Below are 17,538 nucleotides of genomic sequence, written 5' to 3'. Positions count from 1 at the left end.
TACTTGCTAGATATTAAAAAAGAAACTTAATATTGTGTTTGGAGTCTAATTTCTAAATTTCAAAACTGGGCAAAATTTTAGATATTTGTCTTCACACTCTGCTTAAGTGAAAAACATTTGTGTAACAAGGTTAACTTTTTAACAGAAAAAACTTCAGAAGGGCAAACTGAGAACACTCATTGTATTAGGAATTTCCTTCTGACCTGTCACATCATCACCCTATCAATACCATTTATATACCATTACAAATTTCTGTTGGTTTGCTGAGAATGTTCAATTAAGTGATTACCATGGATGAGCTCTCTGGGAGATTTAAAAATGTGGCTAACACAGTCTTATCTAGTCCAAATAAAATTTACTAATTATCTTGTTCTAGATTTCCTACCATGATCAATTATCAGGCAGTAAGCACATATCCCTTTATCGATTATACAGTTGAAAATGAAAATTTACTCAAGTAAAAATTAGAAACCATTAGAAAAAAAATTTTTCCATATGCTGCTACTCACTCTTTCCTTAGGTATACACTTAATCTTTTTTGCTTACAAGTATAAGTTAAGGATTTTTGCATGTGGTAGACTGTTTTATGAGATGAAATACACACAGATCTTCAGTATATATTTAATGTAGCTAGAAATTTTGGAACCAGAGACTGTGCTGGAAAAATTTGTGTGTGCTTGATACATGACAAGCTTTACATAGCTATTTTTTGAATAACTGTAAAAATGAGTGAATAAATGAGTGAATGGTTTTCTGTCTGGTAAGCGGTCCCATTTCAGTATTAAGGATTAGAACAAATTTGACACAAGCAAGCCCCAGGGACTTGGCAAAAATCGTAGGCCATTCTTGGAGAATTTACAGGACCATATCAGGCAGGTAATTCTTATGCTTACAGTATAGAAATCCCCTCCCCAGGGGCACCTGGGTGGCTCAGCAGTTAGGCGTCTGCCTTCGGCTCAGGTCATGATCCCAGGGTCCTGTGACTGAGCCCCGCATTGGGCTCCCTGGCATCGGGCTCCCTGCTTGGCGGGAAGCCTGCTTCTCCCTCTCACACTCCCCTTGCTTGTGTTCCCTGTCTTGCTGTCTCTATCAAATAAATAAATAAAAATCTTTAAAAAATAAAATAAAATAATAAAATAAAATAAATTAAAAAAAAGAAATGCCCTCCCCAAAATTTACCTTTCAATTCTGTATCAATAAGGTATTTTAGCTTTCATGATAACCTGAAGTTTTGAAACAGAAATGTTTATTTAATAGCTGCAAATGTCAGAAATGCATTCCAGATTTTAAGCTGTTAAGATTTACTCTGTGACTATATAGGTGTTCTCAATGTTTTATTTAAATTTTGTCACAAAGTATAAATATTTTTGGATTTAAAATGACTTTTTGTGACACAGGCTGAGTGAGAAATATCTTTAAAGTCATCAAAATGCATAGTCATGGAAATATATGAAAAAAAGAACAATTTAAATGCAGATGGTCTAATCCTTCAGTATTTCTTATGTATCTCAAATATAATTGGGTCATTGTATGGAAACACTACATTTATTTATCTTTTTCTAGAGATAGACTTTGATTTGGTCAAAAATTAAATCTAGAATGATTTAATAAGCTTGCCTCTGTGTAATTGCTTACATTTGAAACTTTTGTAATATACAATCAAAAATGATGTCTCTGCAGAAACTCATTTCAGAAGTGAAAGTTCAGGTGGAAAACCAGGTAAAAGGCGTCTATTTTAATATTACTGCCATCTGTCCAGATGGGACCCCGAAAACCAGGCACAGACGGATGTGGAAATGTGACAAGCAATGACGAAGTATGTGGGTGTACATTCTTCCCATTTAAAATAAACTAAGTTGTCTGGCATGTTTTCTCACAGAAAAATCAAACCATTCTGGAAAACTTTATTTACTACTGACTCCAAGGATCTTATTTATACACTTCAAAGTAATTTTTATTGTCTCTTTCCAAAGTTTCTACTTGTTTTAACTTCACTGACTGTTCTCTCAAACTCTCGAGTTAAATAAATACATACTCTATTAAATACTTATTTAATAATAATAATTTTAAATTAGGGGTCACAGCCACAGTATATCAGTAAAGCACATCTTTTCAAACAAGCAGTGTCTATACTTATGATGATGATGATACCTTTTTGGTTTCAAATCTGAAAATTCTCAGAATAATTTTGAAATCAAAGGCAATAAGCCACAAAGAAGAATGGGAGTAATGGAGCAGTTGATAAAGGCTAAGAATTCCAAAATCTTTCACTGTGTTATTGTCCCAATACACTCATAATGATCTAGGAAGAGGTGGGGGAATTTATTAAGAACAATAAAAAAGAAGTGTCACTTAACTAAAAAGGGATAAAATGTGGAGAAAAAAGGGCCCAGATTATTGCCGTGTTAGGAAATAGGACCAGGAGAGATAGGGATTCTCCCAGTATTGGCACAATAGAGAGTAAACAACAGAAATATGTTTTAAAGGGAATTCTTATTAGATGCAGTGATTTTCAGTGAGCCATTTACCTCTTGAGGCATCAGTTGCCTCATTTTTAAATGATTGGTTCAGACTAGAAGATTTCTAATCCCTCTTTTCATCTCTAAAGTTCTATGCTTTATTTTCCCCCCTTGGAAAGTTGAGAACTGGGTAGTATAGTTGCTACAACAAGCTGTCTATTTGAAATCAATTATCGCTAGTATCTAATTCTGTAGGTTCTTGCATAATTACTTCATGGATTTTGTTCCCAAGACATTATATACCAGTTTATGAAATATATATATTTGATTTCCATTAAATATAAACTTTGTGCTAGGAAAAGTTTCTGAGAAAGGGTTAGCTTCTTAGTTCTGTTTTTCAAAATCAGTTTTGGCAGAATGATTTTCCTTACTTCTTACATTTTTTTTTTCCTTTTCCTTTTCCTTTGTCTATAATCCCTTTCCCCCCCTCACTTTCAACTAAGTAGTATAAACAGTTTGACTCTCAGAAAGAGTCATGTGACCTCTTAATTATGTAAACCCCGTGTTTTGCTCTATTAATATTGGCAATGACCACATTATCCTACACATCTGTTAATCCTTAACATTCTTAAAGACAAAAAACATTTCAAGTACAATACCAACTGCATTAATTTTAATATTATGAAACTGATTCTAATTTCTGATGCATATATGTAATATATAAGCCTAAATTTAGATCTTTTGTATCTCGTGTGTGTGCGCACGCACGTGAATTTGTGCTAGGCTTTTTGGTCAGAGCGGAGATAGGTATATATATCCATCCCGACAAAAAAGGCTACCACAAATTATTTTTAAGTTTCAATAGATCTCAGTCTAACATGGAAAAAAACCTACAATCTTATTTGCCAAAGTACCTGAAGATCATAAGGTAGGTTAACAAATACAAAAGACACATTAAACCAATCATGTCCTGCAAAAAGAAAAAAAAAATAGAGAAAAAGAAAAAACTTGGCAGGATCTGTCATTTCACAAGGGAAAAAAAAGTCCTGCCAACCCAGATCTTTAGATGTGGGCTCACATCTCCTGAGACAAATGTATGACCTTGTATTGAGATCTTAAGATCTGAGAGAGTCCTAAATCTTTTTCCCTTAAGTAACATCAGAGAAAGCCTCATGTTTTCCTTCATTAACACCATGTATAAACTAAAATTGAACCCTGAAACTTTACTTGGACCTCTAGGAAATAGGAACAAAAATAAAAATTGTTCATCTGAACATCCTATCTCATGGTTTTAAACCAGGAGAGCAGTAGTCCTTTATTTTAGTTTATTTGATCTATCGCTTGTGACAAATATTCAATAACCTCGTGTTTTAAGGACTTAATTCAGAAAATGTTCTATTCTCTCTCAAGTTTGCTAAGAAATCAATGGAGGACATCATTTAATCCTTAGAAGTAGAGTAGGCATTACAAATAGGCTTGAATCCATGTCCATTTAATGGTACAACATAGACAAGTAGCAGTCATTGCTTCCTTTAACTCTCTAGTTTATTAATTAGGAAATAAATGAAATTAAAAAGGGATGTTACTTCTACCTATGAAAGAGTGCATGTGTAATTTGCAAAATATTATACATTTCTATAAGATGGTACATTGTTGATTCAGAATATCATTAACAGATACAACAGTGATGATAAAAGTAATCAGGACATATAAATATATTTTCTTTCCCTCCCCCCATTTAGGTTCTTTTCAATGTAACAGTTACAATGAAAAAGTGTGATGTCACAGGAGGAAAGAGCTATGCAATAATCAAACCTATTGGTTTCAATGAAACCACTAAAATTCATATACACAGAAACTGCAGCTGTCAGTGTGATGACAGGAGAGGACCTAAACGAAAATGTGTAGATGAAGTTTTTCTAGATGCCAAGTGTTTTCAGTGTAATGAGAATAAATGTCATTTTGATGAAGATCAACTTCCTTCTGAGAGTTGCAAGTCACACAAGGATCAACCTGTTTGCAGTGGTCGAGGAGTTTGTGTTTGTGGGAAATGTTTATGTCACAAAATTAAGCTTGGAAAAGTATATGGAAAATACTGTGAAAAGGATGACTTCTCTTGTCCATATCACCATGGAAATCTGTGTGCTGGTAAGTAGAAATAAATATATACATGCAGTTTTTACCAGTTACTATTAAACTAGCATATCTGTTAAAGACTCTTTAAATCACATCTTTATAATTACCAATCCTGAATCTGAATTTAATATTCAGAGGTCCAAAGTCTATGAAATTAGGGCATGGTAACAGATTTGTGGCACAGGATTCTGCTATTTATATTTTAAATTATTTTGTACAGGAAATACTTCAAAATAAAAACCAAAAATTAAGTGTTATTCTCACTTGATCTTGTAAAGTGGAAATTACTTCTGATGTCTGGCAGGTTTTCTATAATCAGAGTATTCTTCTAGAAAGACCTGATTCATTCTCATAAGTGGTCACTCCCTTCAGCTTGCTCAGAAGATAGTGAGCTATAAAAACATAGTTTCCATTCACTGGAAAATTCTTAATGCATTATTATAGATGGTATTAAAAGTTTGTAATAATTTAAACCTTTACAGTTTATTTTTAGAACAACACCAGCAACAAAATTATCAAAGGACAACATTCTCCAAGAAAATGCTGGCTTCATAAGTAATCTAGAAGATTAGTACCAGAGGCCACACGCAGATGATGTTTAAAAATGAAATAATTTGAAACAAAAATATCGAAAGTACTTTTTGGCTAATTCAGTTTACTGCCACCTAGAGGTTAGATTCTAGAAAATCTGTGCAACATTTGAAATTTAATACAAAATATGTTTTTAAATGAATTAATTTTTCTGTGACATTGTGCTAAAGCCACTTATTGTTAAAACATCTTTTTAATGTTTGCATTTTGGTAAGCAAATATTAATTAAATTACTGATGAACTGAAGTATTTCACTGTCATAACCATATGGAAAGTAACAAATCTATACAAATTTTCTATTCTTGTGTAAACTAGAAATTTGCCCTATATCACATAAAGATGCAATGGAAAAGTTGCCTTTTTATTCTGTTATAGACACAAAACATTATATATGCCAAACATTTCTTCTGCTGTATCATTGGTAGAATGGATTATAGATGATTTAAGAACAAACTAGCAATTATCTTCTAATTTTTAGGGCTAATCTTATTTGGAACAGGGAAGAAGAAGAATTCTGATATCCCACAGCTGTTGATCTCTCAAAGAAGCTTGAAATACATTGAGAATCCCAGTCTCCGTTTATAGTTAAATATCAAAAATCAATGTACTAGCCCTTCTATATGACTATACTACTGGCCCACAGGCAGTTGAAAATCTGCTTTGAATTATTTGCGTATAAATTATAAGTGCAAACTGTAGGCTGACAAACATTTTCTTCACTAGTCTCCTTTGAGAATAAAAACACATGTTCACCGGTCAGCTGGCTAGGATTAGGCGTGCAGCCTACATATAGGGAACAGGGTCTGGCAGGCATTTGTTTGGCCTGGACCTCATTAGTTTTACATTTAGCAATTGAGTTGATACAACAGTAGATTTTATGGAACAGTTACCCTGTGAGGTGCTTCTCAGTAAAGGTAGGGAGGGAAGGAGAAAGGGTGGAAGCCAGGAAGCAAGAGAAGGAAGGAAGGAAAAGTCTGTGGCCACATAAGCTTGAGAACCCTGTAATATATATTCCTTCTTGAAGATTTCTAATTCATGTAAGCATATTAAATTTTAAATGCTTCCTGCAGTCTAAAATCCATTTAAGTACATATAACCACTGTTTCTCCTCAACTCACTTGTCTGCATGCATGCCCCCAACCCCAGCACACACACACACACACACACACACACACACACACACACACACACACACCCCACCTTGCTTTCTCTCATTTTTGACCTAATAACAGCTCACAGCATACTGCAGGACATGCCCTTCTAATCTGTTAAATAATGTCCTGAAGATGTGAAAGGTTAGTTCAACTTCCTCGGAGATCTTATCTTTAAAATGGCATTAGCAGAACTGAAGCACTAAAAGGGTTTGCCTCACAGACCAAAATTATCCCAGGCCCTTAGCAATAACAAGAGACTAAGAGAATAAATTATGGAAGCTATTAATCAAATACCCCTGTTTTTCAGATTTTAAAACAGACAATTAACATTACTTCAGCTTTTGTAGCTTTTTTATATTTGTGTGTTTTTTATTTAAAACTGAACGTACGGTGACCTTCAAGTGGTCAGGTAGCCACTGCAGCAGAGCAGTTTCACAACTGTCAGCACAACGGATTAACATCAGTAGAGTATCTACAACTGAACAGCTTTGAAAATAGACACTCCTAAACCCTAGCATTGTTCTAGGCAGACCAATAGCAAATGATGTTGTTTCCATTCACTTGACTGTTGGCCTGTTTCCATGGAGATGGGAGGGGAATTCATGTTTGGAAACACTTCACAGAGTCAGCGACCCCAATGATTTAGGTCCTGGAGTATCTGTTGCAGGGCATGGAGAGTGTGAAGCAGGCAGATGCCAGTGCTTCAGTGGCTGGGAAGGGGATCGGTGCCAGTGCCCGTCAGCATCAGTCCAGGACTGTGTCAATCCAAAGGGCCAAGTGTGTAGTGGAAGAGGTACATGTGTATGTGGCAGGTGTGAATGCACGGATCCCAGGAGCATCGGCCGCTTCTGTGAACACTGCCCCACGTGTCACACAGCCTGCAGTGAAAACTGGTATGTGTTCTCTAACTCCAAACATACATAAAGCAGTCCTTCATTATAGCTATGTTTGTCCTTTTTTTTAATTTTACCTTTCTTAATCTTAAAAATTGCTGGATCTTCTCTACCAGGTAAGTTGTTATCATCATGCTAAAAAAAAAACTGAATGGGGAATTTAGGAATTAGAAAACTTAAAATTCAAACTTTTGGCCACTAGATAGCTGTGAAAGTATCAGCATTCATCTAAGCATTCGCTCCCTTAGCTTTTTTGAAATAGGTTTGTTGTTTAAAGAATAATATTTGGTGTACATTGTTCTTTCCCCAGCTTTATCGAGATATAACTGACATATAACCTTGTTTACACAAGGCTTAAGGTGTGCAACATGATGATTAAAAGCTGCCTACTTCCCAGCTTACTATCATTAGCTCTTTGACTTAGAGTACATTGTTGAAATCTCTGTGCCTCACTTTCTTGACACTGGAAGAGAGGATAATAATAATAATAATAATAATAATAATAATAATAATAATATCTGCTATAGTTCTGTGACAGAATTAAGTTAGATGATTCGTATAAAACAAAAAAACCCAACCTTTGTACTTGGTGCATAATAATCCTAGAATAAATGTTAACTATTATTATTGGGTTTCTTTTATTTATATTGTGTTGGTTTAAAAAAATTATTTTAAAAATAAAGAATGATAGTGGCTGTGAAGCACCTCTGGAAATAAGTGATGGATGAGAAAAGCTGATACGTTAAATGAAGGTGGCATTGCTGTTTTGTGCCAGTAACTAATTTCCCAGGAACAGTCTAAGCCTGCTCAAAGATCACTACTCTAAACATTACTGTGCCTTCTAATTTGTTTTATTCACATTTTTTAAGACCTTCACTTTCTCAGATTGGTAGCTCAAGTAAAATTTTTTAAAATTATACATAGAAATTTATGTAACTCTCTTGGAAATGCAGTACTTAAAAATAATGCTGGAGTTATTTCTAATGAACCCAACTGAAACTTGAACTATGTATTCATTGCTAAACTTTTCTAGTAGTACAATATTTATCATCTAAAATATTTTTGTGAGTTTTATTTGTGATGAAAGGATCTTATGCATTTCCTATTTTCTTCTCAATACAGAAAATTCATTATTTTGATTTTATACATCATTAAAATATTTTTAGTGGCTAGAATATAATTTGCCATGGTATTAAATTCAGCCAGTATTACAAATAAATGTCATGGCTTTCTTTCCCAGTTTTAAAAGGCTGCTGTCCTAAAGCAGCACTACTCTATTTCGATATTTTATTTCTTGCAGAAAATACTGTGGAGTAGAACATTTTCAAAGGTTAAATGTTTCATTTCTGTTCGTCCTTACAGGAATTGCATGCAATGCCTTCACCCTCACAACCTGTCTCAAGCTATACTTGATCGTTGTAAAACCTCATGTGCTCTCATGGAACAGCATTACATGGACCAAACATCAGGTAAACCAAAGCTTAATAAAGCACTGAAGAGCATCTTCAGAGAATCACATTTCCCCCCAAAGGCTCATAATCAATCATCCTAAAGAAAGGACTAACTGCTTTAGTGTTTTCAGTCTTCCAGAGATGGTACTCTATAAAAAGCAGCTCAGTATATTTGCCATGGTTTGGCTGAATTGTTACATCTCCAATCCAGTTATCCAGCTAAATTCTCATGCTGCGCCCCTCTGTGGAAGTACACCAAGCAGATTTACTATAGAGGCCTCAGTGAGCCAAGAGTGGAAATTTCCTACATAGAGTCCATTTCACCCTTACAGATAAACTGTGGAGCCATACTTATCTTTCATAATCCAAGCCTGCTTCCAGTTACAACTTTCCTCGTGTAAAGCCAAAATTCACTTTTATGTTTCAGGTGAAGCCAAAAATCCTAAGTAGCCATGAGCTGCTTTTGCAAAATATATAACTTAAAAAGGGCCATTCTTTTCTGGTATTTTTCATTCTGTTGTAAATATAATTTAGAGATGAATGATTATAAAGGCAGCATATGGGAAAAGGCATGAAACTTTTAGTCTGAAGACCTTGGCTTAATGGATGTCCCTTGATGCTAATAGATAAGAAATATCAGCCCTCTTACAAAATTTCCTTGAGCCTCAGTTTTCCCATCTGTAATAGAGAATAATATCAAATTCAAGGAGTTGTAGGAGATTAAATGAGCCAGTGAATATGAAAGAAATATGTGAATTAAAAGATGACATGCAAATGGGAGAAACATGTGAAAGCTGTGTTCAAAGACAATTTTAAGACAAAAATTCATTAGACGCTAAAAACCAGTACCCCACTTTGCTCAGGTGTTAAGGTGTTAAAATACACATGAATTAGAAATTAAGCTTGAAATTATGTCTTCTTTGAAAACATTTCCACTGCTACTATTATTTCTAGTCTCTCCTCCAACCTGTAAAGATAATTCCAGCTCTTAGAGAGACTGCACGGAATAAACTTTCTCCAGTTTTCTTCTTCCCTTGCATCCACACTGATCTTAGCCCATAATGAATTTGGCTTTGAAAAGAGCCCATGTGCTGCCAGCTGGGGCTGCAGCAATCACTCCAGAAAGCCAAGTGCCTTTTCTAATAAATAGAGCCCCTACTGTCAACATGTCATTTATTATGTTAAGTAAACAAACCTACTCTGACCTAAGTGTGGTTACAAAAAGTATTCCCTTAAAGCTCTTTAGGAAAAGCCCTTGTTTGACCTAAACTAAGATGAGAGGCATGGCCAAAGCTAAATGTTTGTCTATCCAAAATGACATTCTAAAATGCATGCATATTTGAGCCTGAAAATGTCCTCTATCCTAACCCATTAGAAATATTTGTAAAATTTATTGGTAGCTAGGGGGCTCCCCTCCCCTTCACAACTATGGTGGAAGGAGAGGGAGAGAGCATTTGTTAGCCACCTCTATTATCTATCCACTCAATCACACTTAAAGGGTGTTGTTCCGGTCTTCTGGCTAAGCTCCTCCTAGGCAAGAAGCCAATAAGTGGGATCAAGCCACGTGTCCCCTTTAAGGATCTGCTTTAGCTGACTGACTAGTTCTAAGTCAGCCAAGGGAAATGACAGTCTGTCAAAATGAAAGGCATGCTTGTCACAAACCTGTGACTGTGGAAGACTCCAAGGACACCACCTTTGAATAGAGCATCTTGGATTCTCTCTGTGTGTGAGACCAGTAACAACAGGAGACTTGTGCTTGCTTTTGATGTTTCTATTCCAATTAGATTGGAATAGAATAGTTTAGAATATTAGACTAGAATAGAATAGAATAGTCTCTATTCCAATTAGCCTTTCTTTCAAGGAACCTTATCACTGACCAAAGAAAAGTGGGCTGTAAATGTTCCCACTTGGAGAGAAGCCCTTGCCTCATTTCTGAGTTCTTGGCTTATTCAAAAGCATGCTTGGTCATCCCTACGAATTCAGACACAAATTACCCATGTTTGGGTGATTGCTCTTTAAATCTTGGCAGGTCCCCTCCCAAAGTCCCCTCCCAAAAGGCCCTCTCTGGGAGACCTTTAGGCATTTAGGTGAAGTCCCCAAAGTCTGGAGAATGGGCAGAAGACACATGCCTCTTTAAGCCAGGAAGTAATTTTGTGTATCTGGGGCAGTGAATCTGTGGAATACTGGCATATTGTGCAATGTTCCTCCTAGATTAGGGTAATACTTCTGGCATCCACAGAGCCCGTAGACTTTCCAACTAGGGTTTGCCAAAGGTCTGGTCCTAAAACAGAGACCTAGTATGCTCCTCCTCTTAATGCAGCATTTTCCTTTTCCAGCTAGTGATTATTTGTTCTTGAAAAAAAAAAAATACACAGTGGAATTTTTAGAAGCAAAATATGACAGATTTGGTTGACAAGTAAAAACTAAATTAATAAAAATTGAGGAAAGAGATTTGCATATTGTCCCAAGTTGGACACTCTTATTCCCTGGAGAGGCTACATGTAATATTAATGGAAATTTACACTACACTTTCCAGGGAAATACTTATTCATCTATTAGAATAGTACTGACTTTAGCTTCTGCATTTGTTTACTTTATTTTCCATTACTGATGCGCAATGAATGAAGAGCAAGCATAACAAGAGAAACATATGCTGATACATAGAGTTGTTAAATAATTTTTAAATCCCATTTTCCACTTAGTGATCAACAGTGCACACCACCAAAACTGCCCCTCTCTGTCACAGATAAAATTTTATTTGGTTAAGGGATTTGGATACATTCCAGTTAATACAGTTAAAGAATCAAGCTGCAAAGAAATAATATTTTTTGAATACTTTAATTGTGGCTATTCTCCAAAACAGGGTTTTCTCTTGGAAATATTTTAATAATAAATGTGTTATAAAAATTACAGAGTTTACTTTTTGAATCAATAGTAATGATATTCTTCTGTTTTGAAAATATAGATTTGCAAGTATCTCTGGTCCTATTTATTGAGATGGAGAACATTGTTTGCTTATTAGAATCCTTTGATTTACTCATTCCAGTTTTTAATCCATTTATTTGTTTGCTTTATTACAGAATGTTTCTCTAGCCCAAGCTATTTAAGAATATTTTTCATCATCTTCATAGTTACATTCTTGATTGGGTTGCTTAAAGTCCTTATCGTTAGACAGGTGATACTACAATGGAATAGCAATAAAATTAAGTCCTCGGCAGATTACAGGGTGTCAGCCTCAAAAAAGGTCAGTGAATTCTAAAAAAGAATTACTATCAGTATGTCATTGTCTACTTCTAATATTTAGACTGTTAATTAATAATATTTTTTCTCCATCAAGGACAAGTTGATTCTGCAAAGTGTTTGCACAAGAGCAGTAACCTACCGACGTGAGAAACCTGAAGAAATAAAAATGGATATCAGCAAATTAAATGCTCATGAAACTTTCAGGTGCAACTTCTAAAAAGCTAAAAAGTACTTTATGGGAAACTGGATTTTTAATAATTGCTCCTAAAAACATATAATTTTAGAAGTCACAGGAGGAGACAAACTGTTCTAGAACATGCTGGTTGCTGGTTGTCCACTTGAATGAAGACTGACAAGCATCCTCATCATCATGTGACTCACATCGCTGCTGAATTTTTCAGAGAAAAATGTGTCTTACTACTGTTTGAGACTAGTGTCATTGTAGCACTTTACTGTAATATATAACTTATTTAGATCAGCATAGAATGTAGATCATCTGAAGAGCACTGATTACACTTTACAGGTACCCGCCAATCCTATGCTTCCCGGAGAGAGACAATGCTGTGTCACTACAAGGGTACAGTAATCCCTGCACCAAACATGTGGATGAAAAAAATAAAAGGCAGTTATACTACTGTTGCCAAACACTTCAACAACTGGCAGTGAATAGACAAGAACATCTAGACGAATAAATGGTTAGTGTTTGACTTATTCAAGAGGTTAACAGATAAAACCTTAATTTTGAGGGATATTGCTTTTGAAACTGTGTAGTGTTATGCATGTGTTTATGTTTTCTGCTTCTTACAAGATACTAATTTCAACATTCTCTCTTTGCCTTTATATTTTTTCTTTCTTACAGGATAAGTTTATATATGTCACAGATGACTGGATTAAATAAGTGCTAAGTTACTACTGCCATAAAAACCTAATAGTACAATGTCACTTTATTAGAATACTGATTTTTAAAAGCTGAATGTTTAATAAGGGACACTGTAAAGTAACATCAAAATCGAACAGCTTCGTTGTGTGCAGACGTGGAGTCTTACATATCTTCTTACCTGATAAACTGGATGCTTCACCATTTCATTTGTCTAATCATCAGGTTGAAGATCACAAGGTGTTAGAAACTCTGCCTCAAGCAAAGTGCCACATTTTTTAGTGAGTTCTCTCAGATATTTACTCCAAGTAGATATTAGCATTTTTCTAATTAAAAGCTATATTAAGCTATATTATCTTCACCCTTCAGTGCAGCCTAAAGAGTTTTTTTCGTGAATCACCTCAACCGTACCTACCATAATTTTAAAAGTATACAATTGGAGGAGGATAGACAATATCTTACTTATAAGCTAATTCATCCTTTTACTTAGGGAACTGAGGCTCAGAAAGTTTAAATGATATCTTAAAAAACACCCAAGTGATTAAGTGGCAGCATTTGAAGAGAACTTCTATCTTCTTATTGCCAGGCTAGTGTTCATTGCACAATATCATGCTACCTCTTGCATCTTAAAATATTTGATTGGAAGTATTTTTAAATGTGATTTACTGAAGTCTTGAATATGTGGACATTAGAAAATTTCAAAGCAAAGCAGAAAAGAATAACTCAAACTGAATTCCATGACTGGCTTCCAGTCTTTCCTGCTAAATCAGCTTCTAAGAGAATGCAGCATGGCCTAACTACAGGGAAATCCATTCACACCACAGCCTGTGAGTTGTGCAGTGCTCAGCCTGAGAACTTGATACGGAGGCCATGAGGTTTTATCTACCCCAATGGAAACTTCTTCACAATTACCACATCCCTACAGACTTACTCAGTCTGATTTTATTGGCTAGAAGTCCGGTAGTCCTGTGTGTAGTACAGAGCTTTGCCTATGAAAACAAAGGAATTTGTTTAAAATGTCTTCTTATAATTAACTTCCTAAGCTTGTCTTCCAGCACTTGAAGAAAGGCCAGATATTTGCATTTTAATAAAGACTAACTCCCACCCCATATTTTATCCCAAAGAGGATTTTAAAACATATAATAAATTGTTCTGGAGCAAACAAGCACAGCAGCTCCATAAACTGTCCCCTACAGCCGAGCAATTATGATGCTAATTTGAACTGTATTTCCTTCCGCTAATGAGACTGGGGACACTGGCATAATTCAGTACTGTGACTCACTTGTGTAAGATACCTTTGATCACCAAGGATAACGTAAAAATCATATTTTGCAGGCTGCCTGTCACACACAGTATCCATTTTAAAAAGAACAACATGGATAACTGATAGCTCTCTAAAAGGAAAAAGTGGAAAACATCCATTCATTAAAATGTTGATAATTTAAAAAATGAACATTATAATGTTCATAAACTAATCTCCATGTGAACGAATTATCCAAAGGAGCATAATAAAATGAAACCCTTAAATATCAAGGGTTTATATTTTTATACTCTCACTAGTTTGCACTAATATAATGGACCAAGGCTGGTATCATAGGAAAAGACAAACTTCCTGATAGGCAGTTCAATGCTTGATGATGATTGTAGTTATGCTTGTGATGTCTTGTGCTTTCTTTTTTTACTTAAAGACCTAATTCTTAAAGATTTTAGAGCTTATATTTTACTTGAATAATGGATATTTTCCTGTTAAAAGGCTTATGAGAAGAGAATTAATATTTGACTAGTTAGAATTAATTAAAAGGTAAGGGAAAACAGGGTATTCTTATTGTTATATTAAATAATTTATGTAAATAGAGCCTATTTTCAACTAATTTGACCACAGGAGCCTTTTGAGGTTCATGATATTAAACAAATAATGAAATTTTAAATAGTTAACAAAGAACTTGAACAACACTTTTGGTACGATAGCATTTTTGTGCTCTAAAGGATGTAATGATTTAGAAATGTGCCATATATACACTACAATATAACTGTATGCATTTTACTTCTCTGGGGACATCTTTATACCACAGTGTACATGGATTTATAACCATTTAATATCTTTTTTGGAAACTTATTAATATATATGAAGTCATACACATTCTCTGCAAGACTCAAAAATTCACTTAAAAATCTGATTATGTACTGAATGTTCAATATAGCTTTGGTTTATAAGGATAAAAGAATCTAAAGTTAACAGAGTAGATTTCTTTGGAGGCAAATTTTTTGAAACTTAAGATTAGTAGATGCATCAAATACAACACTTCACAAAAGGATAAATTCCAAATTTTTAAAAAACATACTTAATTCCATTAAAAATATTCTTATGTATGACAAGCATCCATGAGACACTGAAATATGATTATGATGAACTACAAAAATTTTTCTCCATAGAATCATATTCCCTCTGATTACATGGTATAGTAAATTAGACTCAATGGCTTTCCCTTCCTTTCCTTGTTCCTAGTTTTCCTACTCACTTTTCCTGAGATTGCCCTAAAACTCTAAGCTCAATAAGGCTTATTGTGAAAAATAACTCAATGTAATAGTATAATGAAGTTCTTCAAAATTCATCATGTAACTGAACCAAGATGTACACATCAAAAACTAAGAATTTAAAATTTTCACAACCATTTGAGCTTCTTTCAGGTCTAAAGGGTTTGAGATCTATATCTTTAATCAAAGTATTGAGTGAAATATAGCTATTTGGGAGTTCAATCACGTGCATATTGTACTCTGTTTTATATATTCAATATTTAATTTACGACTATCCTTATTTATATTGACCTTAAGAACTCCTTTTCATGCAATGCAAACTAAGATATACTTTCAGAGAAGTATAGAACTAGCATTCTTTCATATCATTTCCTTTTTCTTTTATAATTACTATATGGCAAATTTATGGGTAACTGATTATACATATTCATATTTTACTGATTCTAAGATATCTACTTTTTAATTTAACATTTCTAAAATTATGATATATCATGCAATCATTGCCATCTTAGATGCAGTGTTTGAAGTTGTACTTGAATAAATATTACACTAATTCACCTTTAAATGGTCATGGGGATAGGGACATTCCTTTTCTTATAAATATTTGAGAACCAACCAATTTATGATAACATGTGAGGCCAATTTTCAGTACGGCTGAATCACATACAATTCATCATGGAGCCTGTCTGATTATGAGCTCAGATCCTGCAGACATTTAGGTTATGAAAGCTCTTTCATCTTCCTATGTATACTTTATGCTGGTGGCTATGATTTCAGCAAACCTAACAACTAACAAGAATCGGTGGGTTTCTCCCAGTTTTGCTAACAAATTTTTAATCTTTCTATTCCTTTCTAAAGAATATTTCATATGATCATCTCACTTTTAAACAGAATTAACTGGAAAAATATATGAAACCTTCATAATTAGATTTTGTAGTATCTTGTATGTCTTATGTCAATGACAGAAGAAAAATATGATACAACCAATCAGTACTGTAGAAAAAAAACTTTCCCTTCAAGTCCTCTCATTTTTTTATTCTTCTTTCTCATTTCTGCTCTTTTGTTTGATTTTTTTCCTTTGGCTTTGATAAATTTACCTTTAAGCCCATATAATGACTGTCATAAAACAGCATATTTAAGTTATTTGAATTATATGAAACAATTGTTCAGCTACCTGGGCAGCTGTTAATGAAATACCTGAGAGTAATAACACTACTCTTTTATCTACCTGGCATACTTTCCTGCATAAAATCTATCTTTGTAAGCTAACTCTATTAATCTGATTTCCAACCTCTATGACCTGTTTCAGTTAAAATTATTTAATCCAACAATATTAAAAAACAAAACAAAACAAAAAAAAAACAACTGCAGTTATCAAGGATGGAAAATGTGTGATTTGTGTAAAGAACATTTACTAACTTTACACTGTACTACAGATAAATGTGATTTTGATAAGAATTCCCCACAATGACCATTTATGGTACATAAATTTATGAATAATATTGAATATGAAATATTTTAATTCTAAATTATAAGAAAATATAAATTTGCACATAATATAGAAATTCATTTTTGTATATTTAACATAACTTTAAAACTATTTTACATTTACCAGCTACTTCATGAAAGTATTTTAAACATCTGCAAAATAATTTAGAACTGTTTTTAAATTATCAGTAATATAACCTTGTTTGTTTCATTTAACAAGTTCTGCCTGTGTAAAAAAAATTAATATAAAGTGTATTTTTAAATTAAAATATTTGAATTTAAAATAGCTCTTATGAAAGAAACAAATTCTCATTAAACAAGTTTCTTATTATTTCTGGCTTTGAATTATACATAGTTAAATTGCCTTAAACGACACAGAAAATTGGGGAATAAGATAATTTTGGAAAATATACTATGAACCTGTTCATGTAATTTTGATTGACTACTAACTTCTGTTTTATGTATTTATTAAAGAGCTGACACTGTAGTTTGTTGTGAGATGTTTATTTTTCTAACAGAGCTTATAATAGTTATGACAAGGCATTTAACTAATGCATCATTCTGTTTAAAAGTAGGTATTAATCAATATGAAATTTTATGTTTTAAAATAAAAATGTAAAGATCTAAGAATGCACAGAACGCTTCTTTGTTTACAATTGTGTGTTACGTGACCCTCAGAGCTGCCAGACAATAGCGCATTTTCATACAAGG

At 33.9% G+C, this 17,538-nt stretch overlaps 1 protein-coding gene across 1 annotated transcript in view; it reads left to right on the top strand.

Annotated features, from left to right (window-relative positions):
* The window catches only part of ITGB8 (integrin subunit beta 8), a 79,003-nt gene extending 61,689 nt beyond the window's left edge, over positions 1-17,314 (top strand). The window contains 7 exon segments of the mRNA XM_045793078.2: positions 1,681-1,767; positions 1,769-1,816; positions 4,202-4,607; positions 7,008-7,233; positions 8,596-8,702; positions 11,765-11,928; positions 12,022-17,314. Coding sequence (XP_045649034.1) covers positions 1,681-1,767; positions 1,769-1,816; positions 4,202-4,607; positions 7,008-7,233; positions 8,596-8,702; positions 11,765-11,928; positions 12,022-12,144 — 1,161 coding nt within the window. The 3' untranslated portion in view covers positions 12,145-17,314.
* Positions 17,315-17,538: the final 224 nt, after the last annotated feature.

Source organism: Ursus americanus, chromosome 3 (assembly GCF_024610735.1).
Source record: "Ursus americanus isolate L20-20 chromosome 3, mUrsAme1.1.p, whole genome shotgun sequence".
Classification (NCBI taxonomy): domain Eukaryota; kingdom Metazoa; phylum Chordata; class Mammalia; order Carnivora; family Ursidae; genus Ursus; species Ursus americanus.
Note: the sequence above shows the minus strand (reverse complement) of the source record. Positions and strands in the feature narration are given on the sequence as shown.